General features: G+C 39.6%; 1 protein-coding gene across 1 annotated transcript in view; it reads right to left on the bottom strand.

Annotated features, from left to right (window-relative positions):
* Positions 1 to 1,976: 1,976 nt before the first annotated feature.
* Positions 1,977 to 26,503, bottom strand: part of LOC115421416 (potassium voltage-gated channel subfamily D member 2-like) — a 32,623-nt gene continuing 8,096 nt past the window's right edge. Inside the window, exons 3-6 of the mRNA XM_030137301.1 lie at positions 8,068 to 8,230; positions 6,481 to 6,579; positions 5,247 to 5,467; positions 1,977 to 3,311 (exon numbers count right to left, since the gene is read on the bottom strand). Coding sequence (XP_029993161.1) covers positions 3,134 to 3,311; positions 5,247 to 5,467; positions 6,481 to 6,579; positions 8,068 to 8,230 — 661 coding nt within the window. The 3' untranslated portion in view covers positions 1,977 to 3,133. The remainder of the gene's footprint in view (positions 3,312 to 5,246; positions 5,468 to 6,480; positions 6,580 to 8,067; positions 8,231 to 26,503) is intronic.

The following is a 26,503-nucleotide window of genomic DNA, read 5'->3' as shown; positions in this document are numbered from 1 at the left end:
CAAATCGCATATTTACACCTGCTCGGAATGGGAGTCAATGGGTCACGCCCACTTGGGGTCAGTCACATGTGTGTAAGTACACAACACGTGACATCTGACCCCACAGACATGTGGGGGACCTCAAGAGCTTTCAAATGAAGTCAAATACATGGTTGCCACGGAAACAACTATATTGTTCTTGCTCAGATTATTATTATTTTTATTTTTATTTATTTATTTATTTATTTATTTTCCTTCTCCTGCGCTTTGAGCTCAAATTTGACCCCTTGAACATTTACGAAAACTCACCAAATTTTGCCCAAAATACAGAAGTGCGAGAAATTGAATTTACATATAGGTTTCGTAGATGTCGGTAAAGAAATGTTGCGGCAGCGCCCCCTTGAAAAGTGGAATACATTATGCCAATGGGACCACATCCAATGTAAATTTTGTTGTAAAGCCACGAAAATCGGTACACAGATTCATCATCAGGGATAAAACAAAAAATATTATTATGGCCATGACCCTAAACCAACCGGAAGTCGGCCATATTGGATTGAAATCCATATTGGATTGAAATTTCCAAATGCTGAGTCAGCATTTTCACTGACGTCATATTTTAACTATCTCCTCCTTGGGCATTTGGCTGAATGAGCTCAAAATTGGTGAACAGTATCTAGAGAAGTGGGGCATCAAAAATTAGCCAAATTTTGGGATCAGTTTTACTGTTTTTGTGCAAGGAGGTCGCAAAGTTTGCAAAGTTTTTTCAGAAATTTGCCTTTACAAATCTTGCTTCAGTTTGGTCATACAATCACCGATTTGGCTCAAATTGAATCATTGGTCAATCTCCCAGGCCTACAGCATTTATTAGAAGAAATTTAAATTTTGCACTATGGTGCCCTCTACATAGTTACCTTTACAAAAATTGCTCCAGCTCGGACAGACAAAACCGATTGGCTCAAATTTGAATTAGTTGTCAATCTCCCAGGCCTACACTTATTGACTGGAAGAAATTTAAATTTTGTGCTATAGCGCCCCCTACAAAGTTACCTTTACAAAATTGCTTCAGCTTGGACATACGATCACCGATTGGCCTCAAATTGAGTTAGTTTTCTATCTCCCAGGTCTACACCCATTCATCTGAAAAATTTGAAATTTGGCTCCATAGCGCCCCCTAAAAATTTACCTTCATGAAGATTGCATCAGTTCAGACATACGAACACCAGTTTGGCTCAAATTTGACTTAGACATCAATCTCCCAGGCCTACACCTATTTATCAAAAGAAATTGCCCTTTGCTCTATAGCGCCTCTTACAAATTTACCTTTACGAAAATAGCATTGGTTCAGCCATACGAACACCGATTTGCCACAAATTTGACTCGGTGATACATCTCGCAGGCCAACACCCATTCAATGGAAGAAATTGAATTTTGGCTCCATAGCGCCCCCTACAGATTTACTTATACAAAAATTTGTTCAGTTCGGACATATGAACACCAATTTGCCTCAAATTTGAGTCAGTTGTCAATTTCCCAGGCCTACACACATTCATCAGAAGACATAAAATTTGGTGCAAGAGCGCCGCCTGCTGAACAATGGACATACTTTTACTGGATGTGCCCATGGCGAGGGCCTTTCAATGCCGCTTGCGGCTTTAATTATTCTTCCATCTTATTGTTAGTGAAGCTCTTTCAGTAATCATGCGCAACATTATGAAATTCACCTCAAAAAGTTCTCCTTTTCTTGTATAAAAAAATTTAAAAAAGAGACATGGGTCATTTATTGGATGTTTCAGTAGAGCTACAGTATTTATTCTATCCACTGCACCAAATGCACAATGTGATTATTTTACCCTTTTCCTTATCCTTTATATATGTACTCCATGACAAGATTTGTACTTCATTAAAAGCAAAGTGCTGCAGAATTACATCATAACATACCAGCCTCATTGTGTTTTCCTTCTATTAATCTCATTTTTACTGACAAACTCCCAACAGGAAGCAGAGACATACTTTGAGACAGAATTCTGTAATGACAGCATGCAAATCCTTAATTCAACCAGTTAACAGACAGAAATAGTATGTAAACTAAATCTAGAAATAAAAGTAGCCAACTTCAAATGCAAATGATTTTGTTCTGAAATATTTACAACATGAAAAATGTACAAAATGGCCCTTTGACACAGTGAATTCCACCAAGTCTCATTTTGAACGGAGTAATTTTAGAGGAACTTATTAATGCTGCTGTGCAGCACTCATCCATATGGTTTTTCCGGTCAATACAGTGTGTCCACATTAGGGTATTACTTAAGTGTTGCAGAGAACATTCATTTATTTTTCTACCTTGTGACCTAACTAATATATACCCTGTATATTTCTCAATATCGATTGTTAATTAATGACAGTGGCTTGCACATCAATCCATATCAGAATGTCAAATATGTAGTTAACACAGATTTTGTCTTTTTGACTTTCACTTGCACATTTCACAACATGTCAGTGTGTGGTATATTTTACTCATCAAGCGATGACATCAATCAGTTAATGAATTAGTTAATGAATATTCACAACAGCAATCCATTCCAATGGATGTATGTTATTCTGAATTTACAGTAGTGAGGGGACTATCAGAAACCAAATAATCAAGGGTTTCAAAACAATCTATTGTATAATAAACTGGGTGGCAGGAGAAGTGAATATTTCTAACGTGTAAATAGACAGATTTAATATTCACAAAATGGCCTTCAGGTAATGAATATGTGCTTTGTCATCAGAGGCCATCATGAATGACCTCTGAACATCCACCTTTTCCCTTGGAATAAGAAGACAACAAATACAACTACATTACATATTCAAAAATAAAGTTTTTCTCAGTATTTTTAGGCAACACTGATAACCACGCAATCCCAACACTTCTTTGCTCTGCTGTGCTTAAGGGAGCAAGATCTGCTGGTTGCTTTTATTCCAAGGCAGCTGTCCACAATTGTTTTAATACCATGCAGAGTTTGACATCAGATGAGATCACTACTTCAAAAACCCGACCTCTGATAATCTTATAATCCCTCTAGATTATGGCAGGTTGATGCTCGGTGGTCCCTCTCCTCAGCATCTGGTGCTTCTTGAAACCAGTTAGCTGATCAGATAGGCATGACATCTACAAGGCAGATACTCGGACTATGTTGCTCTGAGAGTATGCGGTGGTGGTGGTGGAGCCGTCCCCGTCTGATGAAGTCACCACGGGGGCAGATAGACTAACCATGGAGGGAGTGATGTAAGGTTCATCACACTTCAAGGGCACAGTCTCATCAAGTTTGGCATTCAGGCTGGAGCGACTGTAAAAGGAAGCATGGATGGAAGAGGGTGAGAGGTCTAATCTTGTGAATGTACTGCACACAAAGCCAGTTTCACACACTTTTATATATTCTTGTACCCTGTAAAAGCTGGTTTAAAGAAACACTCGTGTCCTTTTTAAAATGTTACACAAAGCAGGATGAACTCATGCTGTTCTAATTGAAGTGAGTTTGGGAGCTTTTATCAGAGTATAGGAGCACACACACAAGAGAACTGTGCTTGTAAGACCATGCTACTTAGCTTGGTGTGTATTTATTTTTCAAGTTAACAATACAAACCTCAAATATCAAATGTATGATCAGCTTCATTTTTTCTACATAATTTTACTCTAAGTATTGTAACTTTCCTATCAAGTGTCTAACAAGCCTTTTATGGTGCATCATTCTTCTTCTTAAAGTTAAACCTCCATCTCTATCAGTTTGTCCATAATCTAAATTTCTCATTTGCCAAAATTAAACTTATGACAGTTTATGATCTCCTCTCCAGTACTGAAAAATACAATGAGTGTCTGTCATGTTGAAATACACCTATGTTGTATTTTCAGTTAGATAAATTAAAATACGTAGTTTCCAATCAAAATAACCACATCACGAAGTAAAGTAGAGTTAAGTGCATTTTAATAAATCACTTTTGTGTAAACAAAAGCAACAAAACATCATTTATTAACTGATTCACATGGTATCAGGAGGATTGTAGATGTGTAAAATCAAAATCAGGCAATCTCAGCTATGCTAACAATCATTCAAATCTGACCATTACACTCATTATTATGCTTTGAAACCTGGACAGTGGTTGTTATTTTGCAGCACTTACACTGTGATATCAGAAATCAGCAGCATAAGGTATCCCAATAGACTTTTTTTCACAGAGCATGTTTTAGTTGAACTAAGTTGGGTTGACCACCTCATCTTTCAGAAAATATATTCCTTTACTATCAAATACTCCTCCTAATTATTTATATAATTGAAATATTTTACATATCTAAAACAGAAATGATGTACACTGATGCCTAAAATGCTGCTGCTACAACAAGCAAATACTAAAAGGAACACACAAAGAAGCAGACAGTGAACAACTTGCCAGATGTGTTAGTTAATATTTTGCTATTATGTTAAACACAAATGAACCCCAATAAGCATTTCATTCCCGCCACAACTTAATGCTGCTATAAATCAACTTGATATGCACTTTCTATGAGACAGGGTTGTTTTGGAGAATACAAAAAATGTATGTTTTGAAGCATACCAAAGGATTTACATACATTAAATTGACATTATGTGCAACAGCAGCCGGAGTACTACTACCAACATTCTCCCCCTATGCATGAACAGTTTCACACCAGGTTTAATAATTCACAGAGATAATGAGATAACACATTTTCATGCTCTGAGCTATTCTAGAGATGCAAATATTTGGTTTTATTTATGATAATTCTGGAAATACATGTGCTATTTAATCTTTAAATATTACTTATTTGTTTAAATGCAGCAATGAGTTTATTAGCCTTAGTAATGGGATAAGGCTGAAAATCCTGGAGATAGACAGGTACATTGCAAAAACAAATGTGGCAAAGTAGCATAAAACGTGGGGCAAAAATTTGGCCTAACAAAATGCAATAAGTAACTAATTTCTATTTAAATGAATGACAACAAAAAATAATAATTTCACAAATAATAAATAACAAAAATGAAGAGGATGTTTAAAAAATAGACTAGACAAAATGAGTATTCCAAGAGCAGATTGACTGACAGATTGCTTTTTGCATCTTTATAAATGTGAATCTGTTATTTAACGGTTTATTTTTTCTCACCTTGTAAGATATGTTCGTTTTTACCATATGTATACTTGGTATACATAGCAAGAAGACACCAGGGTGCAGGTTGAAAGGAAAGAACAGCAAAAGATGGACAGACTACCTGTTGGCCACTGGTCTCTCTCTTATTTGTATGGTGCTGAGCTCCTGGTTGTTTGTGCTGGGCAGGCTGAAGCTGCTCTTCTTCCTGTGGCGTCGAGAGCAGCACGAGCTGAGGCCATGTGGAGACGAAGACAGAGAAGAGGTGCGGGAGCCTGACTTATTCATCATCGAGATTTCCATGCAGTTGGCCTGAAATGTCTGCTCGTCCACAAACTCATGATTCTGGAGGGGAGGACAGTGGAAATTTGGGCTCAGTGTCATCGCTCATGAATTACCATATTACAGCAATGATGATCGGCTCTGTTAAATAATGAGTAAAGCTGTTTCACAGTAAAGTTTAAACATAATCCACAGCTAAATTGTTTAATAATTGGAAAACGAATTATCAAGGGAATAGAAATATATTGGGCCAGATGTCCATGTGAAGCCATCTGTGAAAACATTCCCAACTGTTATCCCTGTGACAAATGAGCATGACTTGAAGGTCAGACTTTAAGTACATTTCAGAGTCCTCCAGCAGGTGGCAGAGTGACACTATGAGAAATCCAACACCATGCCCTGAATCTTCCCACTTTTCTTTTACCTTCCCTCTGACAATACTGCTGTACACTCCAGCCATCTATAATGCACACCATAGGAGATCTGCTGTAAACATGCATGTTGGCATCAGAGTGGTACAGAGCCTTTATGGAGCTTTTCCCAGATGACAAGGAAGCCTTTTACTGTGGGGAGGAAAGATCTTCTATGAGGAAGTTCACAGATTTATTGTCTGTTCATGTCTCTGTGCAGGGTTTAGAGCTGCAAGTGTAAAACTCATGTCACAGTCAAACATTAAAGAGGCTCTTATGTCTCTAAATTATAGATAAGGGAAAATGAAGTGTGCTGGTTTGTTTTGAGCGAATAATGTTGCTGCCTGGCAGAGTCATGTTATCTTTAGCATGTTGTTGGTGAGAACATCTCCAAGCTTCACTTATAGCTATTTTTAAACTCATACTGTATGAAATAGAACTTAAAGCTTGTGCTGGAAATAAAAAAAAAAAAAGATTAACTTTGTCTCTATTGGCATCTGTGATGAGTAGCATTGGTGAGTGTGGAGGCTGCATACATAATGCTGTTGATAAGATTTAAAGATCCTCTACAGTGCACTCTTAAATTATGTTAGATCAAGTTTGTGATTAATAAATTATGGTGTTATGTTATTTTTTTAATGGTTTCTATAAAGGTTTTTGTTTTACCGTGGTCTTCTCCAAGCAGTGCAGCAGGTGATGATGTTGACTTTCAAAGGGAGGGCTGGCAGGCTTCCCCACCAGGGCTTGTCCTGCCTCTTTGGAGGCCTTGGAAAACAGAACATAATAAGTGTAGATGAGCAGGTTCAGTTCTAAGATGCATACACAATCTCAGGCAACAGTTAGCTCAGTGATGTAGTGGAAAGTACACAAGCATAAAGGTTGAAAATGCAGATCTGTAGCACGGCAGCCAATCTACTGAGAACCTAGTGAGATGGGGATGTTTTAGAGACGCAGAAAGACAGGCAGATTACAACATATTTCACTGATAGAATTGGTTTTTGCCATTCTTTCGCTGATTTGGTGAGAAGACACCAGGAGAGTCAAATTAAACTGTACTAGTGCAACAGCAGTGGCACACCTAGACACAGATCGAACAGATTGCACCAAACACAACACAGATTCTAGACCACAACAACACTACACACGTTGATGAAGCTCTGCACGGCTCTGGGATGAAAGGTATGTTGTGTTAGTCTGCACTACAACCTGGATGCTCTAGAAATAACATACAGAACACACAGCAGGTCAAAAACAGAGTTTAGAGGAGATGCAGGCTGAGCAGACAGCCTCCACAGGTGACCTACTGTCCAGTAAGCCTTTGGTTCCCTCCTTCCCCTCCAAACCCTGTTGGACAGACATGCAGAGCTTGGTCATGAGTCAGTGTGACTATAATGGCTGTGCTCCACCAGAAGGCAAGTGTGCCTGCCTGGCCGTCCTGCTGTATGGATAGAGAGAGAGTGTTGACAAGGCATGTCAATGCTGTAGCTGAGAGTTGTGATGTAAGAGAGAAGACGATCACACTGAAGCACTGGAATGCAGCAGCCCCTGGGTTATAGCATGAGAAGACCCCCACCCCCCACCCCTGCACCCCCTGTGTGGTGGCATGGCCCCCCGAGCAGAGCGGCATGCAAGCGTCAGTGAGGCCCCGGTCAGTCAGCCCCCAAGCCGCTGCTAGGCCCCGTTACCTCCTCCAGTGAGTCGATCAGGAGCCCATTTTGTTTGTAGCGCATATAGGCATTAGTGCCCCGAATCTTCACAGCACGGATTCTAGCAAGCCGAGTTTTCTGTTTGAACAAACAGACCTCTGTTTTAGCCTCTGACGGTTTGTCTGTCACACTAATTGGCTCTATCTCCCTCTGGCAGCCACAGTATTTAGTAGGGAGAGGCTATGCTTAAATCTACGATCAGGAAAATCTGCCTAAGCAAACACTTTTAGAAAGAAATGCACATATTGCTATTGAAAAGCTGCTGACACTATACTCTGAAGATCATTTGTTCAGTCATTGTCATTTCTTCTCTTATTTCTTTCTCCTACTGAAATACACTCAAGGAACTTTAGCCCACTCAATACACACACAGACAGAAACACAGCAAAAGATTAATACTCTGGAAGATACTGTTTGCCCTGTCATTCTGTTACGAATGGATAAGACAGGGGCAAAGAGAAGAGGCTGATAGATGCAAAATAAAAAGAGATAGAGAAAAAAGGGAGGGAGAAATGAAAAGAGGCAGAGGAAGGGGGATGGTCAGTACCCTCTGGGCTCGTCGTTTCTCTGCCCGCTGGCTTTGGTGGTATATACGGCTAAAGTTTGACACTATGACAGGGACAGGCAAGGCGATGACCAGCACCCCACTCAGAGAGCATATGGACCCAAACACCTTCCCCACGATTGTTTTTGGCACCATGTCACCATACCTGAAACACAGAAAACAGATAACATTGAGCATGCTGTGTGGAAAAAAAACATCCTACTAAACAATCTGCCTCAAAGCCTTGTTTTGTCATGTTATGTTGTTGTGTGCTTATGTTATTTTTACTCATCTTAAAATAGTTATAATGACCTTGGATTGCTTTACAACGTCAAATAAGAAGTCACACATTTGAAGTGGGTGAGGAATAAATAGGACTTCTCTGAAGGTTATTTTTCCTGGCCTACTTTCTACATGCCATCATAATGTTCTTCTTTTAAAACCTGTTTCATATATAATTACACACCTGCTGGCACAGGCTAATGCTTTCACGTCGTGACCAAAAACACTACGTTTCCCCGGTGACCTCTGTTAGCCAAACAGCGTTTGAAAGATACAGGGAGTAGCATCATTTCAAGTAAAAGCAAAGGAGAACAGCATGACCTCAAAACCTGGAGAGATCATTTCAGTCTAGGGTCCCGAGAAGCAGCCGCATTTGTGATTTGTTCTCTTTCCCACATGAGAATGGGCAATTAATATTAAACGGAGATACACAGCAAAAACACAGTAGAAAAAAGGATGTTCAGGATAGAAGCAAACACGGTTAACATGTACAGTACTGGTCCTGTGGTGTATGTAAGTATGAAGCATGTACATTTCAATATTATACAAATGTTAAACAGACTAAGTTACAGAAAAACTGATTAATCATTGTAGATGATTAATCTAGACCCCTGTTGGATGGAACTGAATCACTGCTATTAAAACGATTAATGTGTCTGTCTCTACACATGGTAATGCTAAAATCAAATTGCCTTGATGGTGTCATTTTCTTTACATTAGTGGACACCTCATGTGGCATTTACCAGCCCATGTAACCAAAACTAACAGAGAAAACACTGAGCACCAAACACAGTGACATTCTACTGCTGCAACAAGATGCAATTATCATTTAACATCATGAAATAATTAGGGAGCAAATCCTGATTTCTTTAGGGCAATTAACAGTGGCAGCAAAGCAACAGTAAACTGTACACATAGTGGTTGCCTGTTGACAAGTGAGCAAGTGAGAGCAATTGGTTGTTTAAAAAAAGAGCTCAATGAATGATTGAAAGCATGTGTGTTTTCCCTGAATGTGTGTTTCCGGTGTCTTAAACATCCCACTACTTGCTGCGCAGGACCAGTAGTCCACAGAACTGCAGGTAGATGAGATGAATGATCAGGACCCTAATGCGCAAATGACCTGAGAAGACCATTACCTCCTGAGAGTAAGATGAATGCATGTAGGAAAAGGACATCAACATTGCTCAGTAGCTGTGACAGCTGCACGTCTCTCAAGTGAGGCAGGATAATGTGAATGTATCGCTACACGGGAGGTTGACTATTTCATAAATGAAGTTGTCTAATGCCCATGGTCGTCTGCTTGAGTCATTAGCCTCAGGTTTCCATCACGTTGGGCCCAACAGCCAGGACTCTTACAGAGCTTGGGCGGAAAGATGTAAAAGTGGACATTTTAATATCACGCTTGATGGGACTCCATGTACAACAGTTTGCTTTCAAGTTGAGTAATGTCACACAGATGTCATTAGTTTTACAGCTCATTACAGGTCAAGTGATTTTCCTATGTAATCACCGGCAAAACCTGACAGCAGGTGTCAATTATGGATTCTGGATATACTGTTGAAAGCCTTTTAAGAAACCCATATAAAAATACAGAGAAGCATTCCCTCGCAAAAATACTACAGCGCCTGTGTGTTTAATTCCAGTGGGACAAGTGGCCATATCCTGGGAGATGTGAAAATAAGTCAGAAGTGTAGTATACAATGTGTTGCAGTCCTTTCAGCTGGCGTCATCTTTTGAGCGCAAAGCATAGTAGTGAGCAGGTGAAAAAAGAAAGGAGCAAGCACACTCTGGAGAAAAGCACTAACAGTGATGGATTGTTCATAAGGGGGAAGCTGAGATACACAAAGCTCTGCTGCTTGGATGAAGGCAGAGGTAGGAATTAACAGCAGAGAGAGATTAAAGTAATGTTCCTGTTTTGTTCTTGTTGTCTCTGACTGCCAGGTACCAAGGTTTGCTACCCTGGGCTGACATGGGTGAGACACAAAGATGGATGGCCAGATCCTTATCCACCCTACAGAGGAGGAAAACGAGTGTCGGAATGACTGAGTATCAATTCTCCAGTTCCACCCACCTGAAACTATACTGCTTACTTGCACTGGTCTTAAAAACAGCACATTCTGTGAAATTGTTGTACAGTGAGACGACAGAATTGCAGATGACGCCCGCTACTGAGAAACTGGGGGCCTCAGACAATGTAGGAGAAATGTCAGGCTAAAAGGAATATTTGAATTCCTGAACCGGGGGACGAATGTCCCCACCCGGCTTGGATAATAGGCCACTCAAACATTCATGAGTCCTTTTATCAACCTGTGCAGCAGCGTTCGCACCGTTGACCTTAAAAGAGGGTTCAGTATTCCATGAGGGGGTGCTCTGAGACAGGTTTTTGTACATGACTTCACCTCTTCACAGCAAGCACCACCACCCGAAAATAAGGACACGCCTGGCCACACAGGAAGAGTCACACATACACACAGATGCACAAGAACATGTGCGTGTTTGTTTGTGCGAAAGGGCCTTTAATTTGACATCTAGTTAAACCAATCCTCCTTCCTAAAAAAGCAATCTTGTTCCTTGATTGTCTTCCAGAACCCTGTGTCGGAAATCTGACTGCCATCTGGTTAGTGGGAAGCAATGGAGGAAAACACACACACATACACACATACACACACACACACACACACACAAAGAAAAAAAGAAGATATCTGGATGACTTTACAAGACACATCATTTGTTTATTTCTCTCTTTAGTGATAGGGCATGGCCTTTTCCTAACATCAAACAAAATTAAATGAAACCCTTTCAGGTAAAATGTGCTCAAAATGTAACAATGTGACTTGTTTCTGTGCATTTGAGCCATTATTCTGTAGCCAACAACAAAACAGGCTCTTTAAGTGCTGAAGTGTTGGCAGCAGGGACGCTCGGCTCATTTAAATGAGCCCCTCTTTTGGGAGAATGAGCTCAAATTTCTTTTGTAATCACAAAGGTCTAAAGTCCCGCTGTCCCATCAGTTCACATACCAGCTGTGATTATTGCCAGCAGCTTAGCAGTGCTGACAATTGCAATCCAAGATGGAGAGCAGGAGATCTTACAGTGTAGAAAGCTACGTCAACAGCTGCAAAATCCAATCACCCGCTGGCACCTCTGTCATGGTACCTCTAGCTTCCACTCAGTGGAGTTTAACCGTGAAACTATCTCATCTCAGGCAGCACAGCAGTGCAGTGGATAGCACTGTTGCCTCACAGCAAGAAGGTCCAGGGTTCAATTCCAAGACCTTTCTGTGTTGAGTTTACATGTTCTCCCTGTGTTTGCGTGGGTACTCCCACTTCTTCCCACCATCCAAAGACATAGATTAATTGGTTAAGCAAAAAGTTGCCCTTGATCACCCAGAATCAACGATGACACGTCACTTCAGGCCATGAATGTGTGAGCGATTGGTTGTTCGTCTCTATATGCCAGCCCTGCAATGAACTCATAACCCTCTCAAGGATAAAGCAGTTCAGAAGATGACTGACTATCTCTGAGGGTAAAGTACACCAATGAAACCAAAGGGAATGAATGATGCTTGAAAGGCCCAACAATATCTAATTCCGTTAATGAAGGTCAAGGTGTTGATGAAGAAAAGTTCCATGTTGGAGACACTACAGCTGCTGGACTGTGAGAAGCCATCCTATTAAATACGTCATGGTTAAGTCATTAAATCTTTATTTCATCAAACCATGCTTTGATCCACCACACTTTGATATTTCATTAGAAAGTAGTGAAATGAAAGTAATTAGGTTAAAGTTTAAGTATTTGGATTCATCAGCTGACTAGACTAAAGATTAGGTTAAGAAGAGGTTAGTTAAAGGGTAGCTGTAGTGAATTTTCATTGCTAGCTATTTCAAAGATCACATAATCACACAATACTTGCGGCTCTGTCAGGTAACTTATGTTGTAGCCCGTTGTAAAGCAAGAGTACTAAGTTGCTTCTCCTTCAGTCAGGCATGGTCAGTGACCTTTTGCCTCGTTCATGGGCTGTTCCTACACCGATAGTGACGCAGACGCATTGTGTTGTATGATTAGCTGGCCTCCGATGGACTGGTCACTGACCCCGTGCAGCACCAGACACCAGTCTAAGATGACACATTATCGGCCGGTGCTGGGTTGCGTCCCTAGGATAATGACAGAGTGCAAAGCTTATGGCAGCACAAACAACAAGCGCAAGCATGTGCTTTCCATTCAACCTCTCTCACTAACTCCTGCTTGTTTACTCGCACTCAAGTCAATCAATGATGGTACATCACTTCTGGTGTGTAGGTTCTGCCTGCAACCTAAAATTTATGGTGCACTTATGATGATTTTTTACTGAATTTGTGCCTCTCTTGCTTATAAGTAGTACACAAACCACAATTAATGTTGTAAGCATGACCAGTAAAGGTACACTTTAAGCACATCGTCCTATAACACACACCATCTTTCTATGTCAATAATTATTGGTATGCCTGCAATCTTCTAATCTAAATCTCAAATTAATTTGAATCTCACCCTCTGGGATGAGACTGGTTTAACTTGTTCTTACACCCCAGTCAGCATTAGTCTCATATCTGCAGCGGGAATCTTCCAAGGGAAACGGTACTTGCATCTGAAGCATCTGCTGTGCGTGTTGAGTTACAGTGAAGTTCAATTGAGATGCTTTCTGAGATCCCAAAAGAAGCAACTCATTTGGAAAAAAGCACTTTATTGATGAAAACTGTCAAGGTCAACCCTGTTGACCTTGATATTACCAATGATATTACCATTAAAAAAAAAATCATTTCAAACATATTAAATTGGTATATTTTCAAACATGCTCTCTCCATACACTGTCCTAAAGTTGTGTTTGAATGTGTGATTTCTATGTGACCTTCCCATCTCATCGTGCACTGAGCTCCCTATCAGTGGTTCCTGAGGTAATTCACTTGCTCAGTTTCATAGTTCAATGGCTTCTGCAGCACAGACAAGCCCTCCAAACCTGTGAGACCAAAACCCGTCAATTATCCTGAAACCCTGATACTGTCACCAACTGTACCAATCAAACACTGATGATGACAAAGACAGGCATTAATACTACAGGATAGTGGCAAGGTCAAGAAATGGCACATACCCTCAAAGTGGTTACATCTCCCATGGGCATGATTTGAAATGTAAAGCTACCGCAGGGGATCAGGAAGTGTCAAGAGTGGACACAACATTAAAATCTTATCTACCGACTTGACACCGAAGTGATGAAGCCACACTGACCAAGCAAGAAAGACTCCTTTTTTTTTTTCTTTTTTTTTTTTACATGCGATGACAAGGAGCAAATGGGGCATATCTCCACAACAATATGGTTCTCTGTACCTTCTCTACAGGGCTGAAAGAGCACAAAATTCATCCTTGCTGACAGTTAAATAATAGATGTACCAAAAAAATGTAATTTTCCTCCCGAACTCCATCATGCTCATACAACTATGAATTCCAGAAAATGTATTACACTGCCTGTATGTCACACAGGCATACTAACATGAGTGACAAGAGATATAAATTTTCAGGGTTGTATTTGTGAAGACCACAAGATTTATGGAGCACTGTAGGAGAGGTCTTGAGGGTGGTTATGTCATATTAAGAGCCTTCATAAAAAATTTAGTTCATAAAAAACAAGAGGAAAGGCCATACAGCATGATCTTTCTTCTCTGTGCCAGCAGGCATCATGAATCTGAGCACTGTGTAAGAAAATATAAATGCAGCAAACAGAGAATGCTGCATTTACAGATCAACACAAGCAGGTAAGGGTAGTTTAACAGAAAAAAAAAAAAAAGGCTTTCTGCTCTGCTATTTTTTTATATTAATCACGACGTCAATGTGAATCGCTGTTTGTTTTTTATGTTGGTCAGCATGTTAAAATATTAATCAGTATGCTTTATCAGTCAGAAAAATCTTTGCAAGGATTTTTCAGTGCATTGCCATAGCTTCAGTTGGTACCTTTCCAATACAATCCTAAGGGAGATAGGTTTAAACAATCAGGGGCACAGTAAATGAACATGATCTTCAGCATGATCTTTAAACACCACGTATCATTCCTGGTGTTGTGCACTGCATCTCTGGCTGCATTCTGGGGGCACAGCATCCAAAACTGCTGCTTCTCCTGGGTTTGAACACCAAAGACTGATGGGATTAGGAGTGTGTGGGCTGATAGGACTTTGCTCTGATGCTATCCCCTCAGATATACATCATAGAGGGGGGAATCCCACAGGCACTGGGATTAGCCTGCTAGATTTTCACTGCAGGTGATAAGAGAGAGGAAGAGAGGCTGGCAGGACTACATAACATAATGGGGAGATGGGAAAGCAGAGATAGGGGGGAGCCAGAGGACCGCCTGGTGTAATGCATGCGGCAGGAAAAAAAAGAGCGCTCGAGTATGAGTAACTGCGAACAATAGCTACAGGGAAGGACAACTTTGAGATAGGTGAACATCGCTGACTCTGTGGGCACAAATGCAAAGACAAATTCTGACTGAATGTTCTGACTGGAGTTGCAATGCAGTGAAATGGCGTGTGGAGCAGATGCAATCACTGACGATCACAATGCAGCTGAGATTCAGTCTCTGCAGATTTGCAAAGGTTAAAGCTGAAGGTTAGCATGTGAAGTTCATGCAAGAAGCTGTAGTATGTGCAAGATACATTCCAGTCGGTGATGTAGTGAATTGTAAATGAAGACTGATGAAGCAGTGTCCGTGCAGCTTTGATCTTCTGACTAAAAATTTACCCTGGAGTCTCAAGAACTACACTACCCCAGTAAAATTCCCCTTCTTTAACCATGCAGACACAGATAAACCATATAGAATAATCCCCACGTATAGCTCTAGCAAAGGCACCTCAGCTCTCCCTTCATTCACATATCAAACATGTATTCCCTCAGCATTCCAAATCCCAGCTTAACCCTCACCCCACGAAACAGGCGGCTAGTTATCACTGTGGCTTTGACATTAGTATGCACGCCCTCTCTCATTTGGGAGATCTTCTTAAGAGTCAGGGATGATAAAAAGCTTTCCTCTCTACCACTCTTCCATTCCTGACTTTGACTCACCCTTCCTCTGCCTGGACCTGCCTCAGTCTAACTATGAGCTGGAGATGAAACACTTCATTCTCTTTCTTTTTCTCCTCCTTTTCTATTATCATGCAGTAGTAGCGCAGCCCTGCTTCCCATTTTTCTTTTCTTCTGCTCTTCTCCATTCTCTCAGCCTACACCTGCTGACACTTGAGAAACAAGTGCTGTCTTATGCAAAAAAGCATCACTTTTTCACTGCTATTATGTGCCAAGTCACCTCTATTTAAGCTCCTCATCCTCATGATTACCACCAATTCCTCATGGCAATTTCTTTTAATTACTAGATAAACGGTTGTCTGTATTAATGGAACTTTTATGTAAGTTAAGTGTCCACATGGACTAGTAAAATAGCATGCTACCCTGCAAACATCCAAATGTGTGAATAATAATATTGATGCGTTAGTGAGAAGTGTTCGATCAGGCCCAGCATGATGATACCAAGATAAAGCGACTCAGCGATTGCTAAGGCCGTGTTTATATGTCTGCCCGTCCTCCTTACATTACCTTGCAAAGCCAGAGGCTAAAAATATTTGCACAATGTCAGTATAAGACTTTGATAATGCCATTACACTGCTTCGTGGTTGAATTAGGAAGGGAAAGGAACATGAAAGATGGGTTGGAAGCGCAAAGTGGTGCTGGAGCTATGGATTATGGGTGAATGTGATGATAAAATGAAATCATCAGACACTCGAGAGATTATGCTAATGAACTAATTTTGTATTCATCATAGGTTAATCACTGTGCGGGCAAGAGAGTAGTGGCATTTTCTCGAACACAGGGGGTTTTGATCGAGCAGAGAGTAAGTTGACTCCCCTCTAACATGTGAAGGCCTGAGGTGGGTTAAAGGTGGAAATGGTAATGATCAATTAAAGGAACAAAGCTGAGGATTACTTTTACAGATGCATACGTCTATATTGTACAATGTGACATCACTATCTCACATTAATAAAACAGGAAGACAATGCTGCTAACAAGGACAGTATGGACCAAGCAGCCTCTTAGTGAAACACACATAAGGCCTGGCACTAATGGTTAACCAGTATTGACCAGACTCAGAACCCAGAGTGACCCCTGCGACCTTTAATGAGCAGTCAGGTGACAGAAGAGGAAAACGTGAAAGGTCTTAGATTAGTGCCTGTGTGTTGGGAAGGGGAACTGGTCCAGAAACCTCATCACACTGACAGCAGATTAGTGCTCCGCGGCACCAGAGCAGACGGTGCAAGATTAACTTTGATGTGTGATTCCACACAGAGCAGCCGCTGGATATCAACTCCCTTCACCAAATGGCCAAGTTTGCAGTGTGTCCATTCGCAAGCTACCATATCCCAAAAATCTGCCATTAATATAGTGCAGTGTCACAAGGCTTTTCACTGAATTCATGTTCTTTGTAGCGTAACATGTAGGGCTACAACCATGATTATTACTTTCATTATAATTAATCTGTCAACTATTTTCTTAACTAATACCTTGGTTGTTGTTATAAAATGTCAAAAAAATGCCAAACGTTCTGTTTGATCCACAACCCAGATCCACTTCACACCACCTGGTATTCTCTCTGGCTGCTGCCAAAAATAACAAGAATTGGAAAGTTCAATAGCAACTCAGGATGAATTTGTTTTGTTCATTTTGGTCTAATTTTGTGAAAATTCATTTGTGCCTGGCCCGTTGTTTATCTTAGAAAATAACCACTATATTAATTAAATATGAACAGAATAATAAAAGTAAAATGAACGTATATGATAAAATAAATAAAATGAGTATAAATTAATATAACATTAAACAAAAGGAACAACAATGAAGAATGGGCAAAATTCTCAACAAAATGACCATTAAATAACAAAATCAATAATTCATGTTAATAGCAAAATTCTCAACAAAAATATAAACAAAATGAATAAGCAAAACAAAATTGCTAAAATAAACATAAATAAACAAAATTATCAATAAAATGAGAACAATGAACAAAAGTGTCAACAAGAAAAAGATAAGAGAACAAAAGCATCAACAAAGTGAACCACAAATGAAAAATAATCATCATAATGACCATAACAGAACAAAATCATCAACAAAATGACTAAAGATGAACAAAATTATCAACAAAATGTGGGTAAGTGAGCAAAATGAACAAAAAGACAACTGAAGCGCTGAACTGAACTTAGCATTTTGTGCCAGAGCACAATGTCACATCTTTAATTCATTTTACTCTGAGATAACTAAACTGGGTTCAAGTGTACAGATTGATGTTTAGGATTTAACCCTTTAGATTCATTTAATGGTTGATGATTATTTGATTACCAACATTAAAATGGCTAATTTATTCTGATGTACCAGTTTTGTAGTTTCAGTGTTCTTCCATATTTGTGTAGGTTTTTGAATATTAAATTATTACTTGCTCTACTAAATGTTCTGTTTAGAAGAACCACAGCTTCATCCATTCCTGGTGGCCCACCACCTGCAGGAGGAGCCACAGGATCTGGTGCAATGTGGATCATGCGACATACTCATAGATACAATTCTAGGATGTTTTTTTTTTTTCTTATTGTAAAGAAACAGCATTGGCAGCTCTTCATTTTTAACACAAAAGCTGGATTTTGCAAGTATTTGGCTTTTTCCTCTAATCCTTGTGTCCATGCTCATGGCTATTGTCAATAAATTTACTTTAATACAAAGTGAAACCTAATTTTTGTTCTTTTGCAACATCAGTAGCAGATCACAGCTGTTGCTGTGTCAAAAAAGCACCACAGTGTCATCGCTTTGCTTCTACTTCCAAGAATGAGAACATTTTTTCTTTATTTTGCTAATAATCCAGGGAGTGAGCTTGTGTCATATCGGAATGCTCAAATAATTGTACTTCTTCATTCTCATTTGGGTAATTAACTAATTAGACATTACTTTGGAGATTTTGGACAGTCTAAAGTAACAACAAAAGCTGAAAAAAATACATGCAGATAAGCTAAATTTGTTTCTTGGTGAAGTAAAAGAAAGAAGAAGGTCTCAGGCAAAGATTTTAAAGGGAAATGGATGAATGAAATTTCCTCTTTTTAAATATAAGAAAACTTCTGATTTGACTGGAACTTTAAACTGACGTTTTCCACTGAACAGCTGCAGCTTGTTTCTTGTACATGCAAACAATGGATAATACATGGAATATGTTACTTTCCAAACAGATACAGTACATAGGAGAGAAATGCCCTCAGATTACTTGTCACACTGGCAGGAAATGCATTTTAAACACCCTAGAGAACATAAATGAAACAAACATCAAGGTAAAAATTCTAGCCATTTAAAAAAATTGCAATGAGTTCAAAGGAACCCTTCAAAGTCTCAGTGTGTAAGTGGGAGGGAATAGTAGGGGTTGGGATGAGACAGAAAGAGTGGTGAAGCGTAAAATGTACTGAGCGCCCTCTCTGAGAGTGTGGACAGCAGCCAGACTGGCGACAGCAGTGAGCCCAGATAACATGAGCACTAGGAACCAGCGAGAACCTGTGGGGAAGAAACAGAAGGCGCTGCATCTCTTCTAACAGCTGCTGACTGGCCCCTGGGGCAGCATAGAGATGCTAGCTACAGCGATATACACCATTTCCCCACCTGCATGACACTGATGTACGCATATAGGGACATCATTAGTTTTTCCATTTAACTCACCAAGACCTCTCCTGTCAAATCAAAAAATGACACCAAAACTAATAACAACTCGAGGCCATGGGCCGAAAAACAACAGCAACAAAACTGAAAGGTCAATTTGCAGATGAAAACTGGTCACGCATCCATACAATCTATCAGTCATCAGTGGGTTTATTGCAGCCAGGGTGGGAGCAGTCTGAATTAAACTGACCCTTGGTAAGGTGGAGACAGTATGACCGCTTAATGACACAGTTTCCATTATTCAGAACTTCAGCATCTTTGTCACTGCAGAGGACAGGCCTCTTGGTGAATAATGATGTTCAAACTCTGAAGACAAGCAAGTAAAGACACAGCTTTGGCTCCACCGCGGACAGCACGTTCAAATCCACCGTTAACAATCGTGACTGAATGAAGGTTATTCATTTTAATCACACTACAGCACACTCCTCCTCCCACAATCCCAGGGGGTTGCTATATTTAAGCACTTTTTCATTTCTTCTCCTTTTTTTGGTCTTGGCTGATGGCAAGGCAATTGCTTTGTGGGACGTCTGCCCTTGAAGAATCAGACAACAGAAGGAGATATTTATACATACTGTAGATGTGGAGTGAGACCGAGCTGTATCAAATTCAACACCTTATTCTTTGACTGTTTAACAAATCAAATCACTGTTTTTTTTTTTGTTTGTTTTTTTTGTTTTTTTGCTTTTAAATTTTCATTTTTTCTTTTTGATGTTTCCCCTCCACAACAGAAGTGATGTTGGTTTTACCTATACTCTAAGATCAGTTGTTTTTCCTGAGGGACAAAAAGAGAGTCAGAACGTTTTTCTCTCTTTTCTCCCATTCATTCGCCTGCTTTCTAATTGGACGTCTCCATCTGTTGAGGTCTACAAATTGGGGATGCTTCTTGGGATGCTACAGCTAAAACATCCTATCAAACACACAAATACATCAGGGACAGGCTTCTTGGATTGCAGCCATGCCAGGCACTGAATGATTATTCTGTGAATGTGTGTGTGTGTGTGTGTGTGTGCGTGCGTGCGTGCGTGCGTGTGTGTGTGTGTCTGTGTGATGTATAATCAAAAGTCCAGCAGTATACCGCCTGGAGATAAGTAGATATACAGTATACCCTAAAGTCTGATTTGAAGCTGGCAGCGCTGGCCACTTGGAAAATTAATCTATCAGCCACATGGCTGATCTTACTGTAGTTGGGGACATACTTTAATAAGAATGATTTAAGAAGATGACAATGTTGATGGGTGCTTGAACCACAGTATTAGTAGTATTGACTGTGTCAAGGGAACATCAAATAATTTTTCCCTACAGCCCCTAAAGAGCAAGCAGAGATTTTTCAATTCTTCTTTTCAAAAAGTTTTGGATTCTTGTCTAATTCTCAGTTGGTGATGTTAATGATATGGGAAATTGTATTCCTTATGCTTGTCACTCTTTACATCCCATTGACTGGGAGTTGAATACTCAGGAGCGAGCAGTGGGACGTGTGACAGTGTATTTGTGGTGATGATTACAGCCCATTAATTTTGATGGATGCTGTTTCAGAGAGAAGACAATGGGAGTTGGAAGGAAGGCGGCACAGCTTGTGTACACAAAATTGTGGGGAAGAGCCCAAAGGAGCAAAATGCAGCAAAGTCCCTGCAAAATTGAACAGATCCAAATGAGCCCACTTCACCTTTGGAACGTAATTGAATGTCACATCCAAGAGACTGTTGCTGGATCCATCTCCCAGGATGCTCCTATGACAGCGAGCACCACAGGACACTTCATCTCCACATGTCACCAGAAGATACATTAGGAATGTAAATGGCACGTGTGAGTGTCAAACCTATTCCCATGCATGTGAGAGTGAGTCTCTATGTGCAAGTAAATGAGACCAAGCTGGATCTGAAATTGATTGCAGTGTCCGGCTTTATTAACACAGGCTATCTGGGTGTCTTTCTTCTCTCAGCTCAGCTCACTAGCTTGTCTTTTGCCTTTCATCCAAAACGTGTGGCCTAGTCAAAACAAGGCATACTCCATTTGTCTGTGGCCATTATGTAAAGATAAGGCCATGCATGCCAGAAATCTAACTCTTAAGCTCTTCAAGAGGGATAATGGACAATTGGCTATGGGAAGAAATACAAATAATTATCAACTGTTTACGGTTTCCACTAACACATTGAAAAAGAAGAGAAAATCCCCACATGGAAATTCAAATCTTAAGCAGTTGGAGATACTCCTGTGGAGGAACACGCAGAATGGAAACCATTTGGTTGAAGCTGAACCTGAACTTCAACAACACCACAATCAACGTAAAAACAAACACAAATGATTGCCGATCGTATTCCAAACTTGCTGTCATTTCAAGTCAGTCAAATTCAACAAGTACTTTGAAAGCACTGACAGGATAGTATTACGATTTGTTGTTTGTACTTGAATATACTGTACTTACACACTACCTTGTGAGACCTTGTTAGCTCTTAACACAACTTACCGCCTGGAGTGTGTGTGTTCACAACCTCCATGTTGACCTTTTTACCCTACACTGGATACACCACAAAGGAATACTTTCTTTTTTTGTTATCGCTGCACCTTTCTGTGATGCATAACCCAAAGTTGTGTAGTCTATAGTTACAAGACAGCTACAACTGCATTAAACCAAAACACATCTTGGCCTGAGCTGTATGCAAAAATCTCAGAAAGATTCAAAGGTTTGTGACTTGGACCATAAACTATACATGAAGACACACAAAAGACAGACTCTGATGTGTGCTGTCTTTAACCTGTCATCTGACTGCTGGAGATTTACAGAAGGTAGACACAATAAAAGCATCTTCACCATCATCCTGTGAAAAGATTTACCACACAATTCTTATTAAACAATAAATCTTGAACAATAAAGCCTTGATTTAACACCATGAAAGCTTTTTAAGACTATAGTTTGTGGTAATTCAGTTACCCCACAGAGTGATGCATTACTGGTATTTCTGACCAACACAATAACAGGAACCTTTTGCAAATGACACACATAGTTTGACAAGTACTTCTTGCAGATTCTTTATACTGTTCATGTTCTTTACCAATCTGCACCGCATTAGAAACAGTAAAAACTAGAAGCACTCGGAGAGCGCAGACCTCCGCCAAGGCTGATCAGCGGGCCCCCCCGTGGGCCCCCCCACCCCCGATCACCCCCAAAAGTTAATCATTTCTTCCTTATCCCATTTCCAACAAACCCTGAAAATTTCATCAAAATCTGTCCATAACTTTTTGAGTTATGTTGCACACTAACGGACAGACAAACAAACCCTGGCAAAAACATAACCTCCTTGGCGGAGGTAATTACTGCTTTCAGTATATTTAAAGTGTCCGTTAGAGTATGACTGATAACTCAAAGTTCCAAAATATCTATATTCACTTTTAAAAAATTGATTGCACATGCATTATTTCAACTACAGTGATCAATTGTATATAGACTTAAGGTGACATAAAATAATGGAACCATACAACCACCACTTACTATATCATCAATCTGTCTGAGAACCCATGCAGACAGGTAGTAGAGAAGAAAATATAAAGACATGATACACCTGTACAAGAGAAATTAGTTTGAAGGTGAAAGAGAAAAATATAGCCCCAGAGCACATGCCCTGTTTAGTTTCTGTTTGACCAAATGGCCTACATTAGGTGATATATTTTGCTATTTATAGAAGCTGGGGCAGGCAGGAAACAGCTGCCATGCGTCAGGGTGACAGGCTGACATCCCTCATCTCAGCAGGACCTCCCTGCCGGCAGACAGGAGGAAGCTCTTTATACCTAAACCGAAATGGGACATAGGCTCTTATCATTCATACTGCATACAGAAACTAATAATCCATGGAGCCTGTGGCACAGACTCAACAATGAAACTGGGTTACCAGTGGCTGGTGTGGGCAGCTCGATTCAAAGCCACACTTTACAGGGCTCTGTATTCAGGCTTTATAGCAAACACAGTGGTTTTCATTCAAGTGGGATCAGCACTGATCATGAGTAGCTTTTATTGTGGTATTCTGGTGCTGTAGACATCATAAGATTTGCCAGCTCTTACGGAAACAAGGCAGTTCATGAACAGTGAAACGAAACTTCAAGCCAACAAAAATGACTGAATCAGTATTCATGACTGCATGGGCTGTCATGAAGCTAATCAGGTGATATCAATGGGCTATAAAACAAGTGTCAATTAATGTGGTACCATGAAAGTTTCACTGCTCTGTTTTAAGTTGATGATGTTAGTTTCTGGTACATGAAAGTCAATATTGGTTTTAATTCTCACAATGCACAGTAACTGGTTTTAACATTGCACAAACTTTTGCAATCGAAGTGCATCCATGTAAAACTAAAGAATTCTTTCAGAGGACGAAAAGAACCAAAATATGAAAATACATACCTTCCTTTTGCAGAAGAAAGACGCATCACCTGACATCATTTCACATGTGGAAAAGTAGCACTACTTTTTCAAACTGCATTTTCAAAGTCTGTATCACATGGAAGATTTCCTACAGCCCAAAAACAGCATCCACAGGAGTAGAATTCTTGTTTCCACTCAAAACTACTTGTGTTACAAGTTGTCCAAAATATCAAGTACTGCAGCTTCAAGCATAGGTACTTGAAAAATGGAGAAGCTGTCAAGGTAATGGATTCATGTAATTTTTTTTCTTTAAAACAGCATAACTTTCAACCATGTTTCTAATTTTGAAATCCTCTCACAGAGTCATATCCTATCACTTGGATGAGGTGCCAGACAAGTTACATCACTCATTGAGTTTTGTTCTTCCTCGTTTACACAGCAGCTTGACGATTGCTGTTAGCGATAATCTCAGAATCTCTGCTGATCACAGATGTTGGGTTGTTGGCTGAGGTGTGTTTTTGATAGAGACAAATATCAGGGGAAGGGATACTCACACTATAGCGTTATAAAAGTTGGCACAGTTTCGAGATATTATGTTTGCTATGCTTTTCCTTGCGTCTCTGAGAAATATCAGAGCAAAAAGCAACAGACAGAGCCCAAATTGCATTCCATGGAACTACCATCACCTTGTTCATAAAATTTCTGATCCTCCGTCTGTGCAGCAAACCTCAAGTTTCAATCAAACAAGGGCAGATTAGGGTCATGGAAATGCAGTATAATGAATACTAGTTCACTGTTTAAAATAGAGGGTGGCATCTAAAAATAAAAGAACAACTGTTTCTCCCACAGCCAACACTCATTACATGCCAATGAGGGGTGCAGTGTTATAGACTCAGACAGGCATAGCTGACATTAACCCATAAAGACCCAGCGCTACTTTTATGGCAAGTCCCAAAATAAATTTTCTCTATATCTAACCTTTCTAAAATGATTTATCACTATTTATTTACAATATTATCCTCTATATTTTGCATTTTATCAGTATAAATCAAGAATTTTCCTATATTTAATTTAGTGATCATGAAGATGTTCATAAAAGCTTATATTAAAGTTGACAGTTATTATATCAAAAACAGAGAAAACAGAAGAAAAAGTGACTTTTTCAGTAAAATCTATCATTGACATGTACTAAACCAAGTGTCTCCATCCACTATCAACTCCATGGGTTTTACTGGTGAATCAATGTTGTAGGAGATGACAGCGTTTCCATGTTCACTACAGAGCCTCTGAACGTCCAAATGGGTAATATCTGGCATTGATAGGATACCCATTCCTTTGAGTGTAGTAGTAAAAGATTTTATGAAAATTTTTTTGCAAATGATCATTCATGTCTTTTAGTAAACCCTTAACAATAAAACACCACAAATCATTTCAATAATATAGAAACATTAACTATAGTGTTTGTGCAGAAGGCCAGTGAATACTGCTAAAAAAAAATGCGTTGTTACAAAATGCGTTACAGTCTGTAGTGTGGCTGCCACAAAAACTCACCCAACTCAATGAAAAAGATGTTAGCTATTACATAATCAGATGAATAAATACTTCTTCTTCTTCTTCTTCTTCTTCTTCTTCTTCTTTACCTAATCTTAACCCTTACTCTGATAATTCATTGTAAGCCCTCCATCTAGGGCAGGGGTGCCCAGTATGTCAAGTGGTTGATCGCAAAGGTATGTGGGTAGATTGCAGGCAATTGAAAAAAAATGTTTTACATATCTATCATTGATCCTCTCTATGGCGTTTGACACTTGAGCCATGTGAGTTACAGCAAAACTCCTGCAACATAAGTGAACTGGTTAACCTTCAAATGTAAATATACTAAGGCAGGGCTGTTAAAAAAGAGTAGGATATTTGAAAAAAGTAAGAAACTAACAACTTACCACTTCCATTCGGAATGGGAAGAGGATTTTTATTTATTTATTTATTTATTTTACCACATTCGAATTGCGTTTGTCTGATCTGTCAGTCTAACATTGTTAGTCCATAGGGAAATGCGGATAGGCACTTTAAAACTGTTCATAAAATCTACAACACTGGCTTCCCTCCAAAAAAGTGCACTGAGATAGAGAAAGGTGAGCAAGCTAAAATCACAGTTATTGAACAGCAGCATTTTTTCCAACATGAAGATTAGGTCAAAATACTGTTCAACCAAGACTGATTATCATGTGGAAGCCTGCTGTAGGCTGGTACTCCTAATCTAGGAGTTTGGTGATATAATCAAAAATGTTGTCACATTGACAATTATATATCAATAATTATAAAGACATGTCAAATGTTTAATGTTTAAATAGTGATTTGTGTTCCTGAGTTAAAGAAGCTAGATAGTTAACTATGGTTTAAACTTCGTTTATTGTCTGAACATGACAAACACCTGACAGCTAAACCTTTCAGAAACCTGTTAACAGTACAACATGGCAATTCTTCATCTTCTTTTTCTTTTCAGTGGGTTTACCTGATCGAGCACTACATGGTATAGCGACAGGTGCATTTGTGCTGTAGATCTACCTGGCTACCTGGTGCTTTTCTCAATACTGATTATGTTTAAGCTTTAGTGACCTATCAGGGTTTTCCTTGTCATTACAAGACATAGGAGCAGTGTTTTTTATCACTTCTGCCGAAGAAACAGAAAATACTGGATTTTTTCTGGAATATATTATTGGAATGTATTACTCGTGAAATGGTCAGAAATGTGTGTTTGGTATTGAGGTGTTCTGAAAACTGCAGTAACATACATCCAGTATGCAAAAATACTTACTAGTTGGTCAGATAACAACAAAAAATAATCAAAGAGCTTCCACAAACAGGGAAAACTGTGATTTGTTATATTTATGTTGCAGAAAATTTCAATAGCAACCATCCTTTTATCACTCACATATACCCACAGAATGTCTTTTGTGCCCTATTTTGCTTACTGCTTTTATTCTCCTATTGGCTCCAATTTGTGCATGCACAGTTTGTTGCCAGACTGGGGATTGTATTTCTTCAGTAGCAGTACAT

This window comes from Sphaeramia orbicularis, chromosome 6 (genome assembly GCF_902148855.1).
Source record: "Sphaeramia orbicularis chromosome 6, fSphaOr1.1, whole genome shotgun sequence".
NCBI lineage: Eukaryota > Metazoa > Chordata > Actinopteri > Kurtiformes > Apogonidae > Sphaeramia > Sphaeramia orbicularis.
This window is presented reverse-complemented; position numbering and strand designations above follow the sequence as displayed.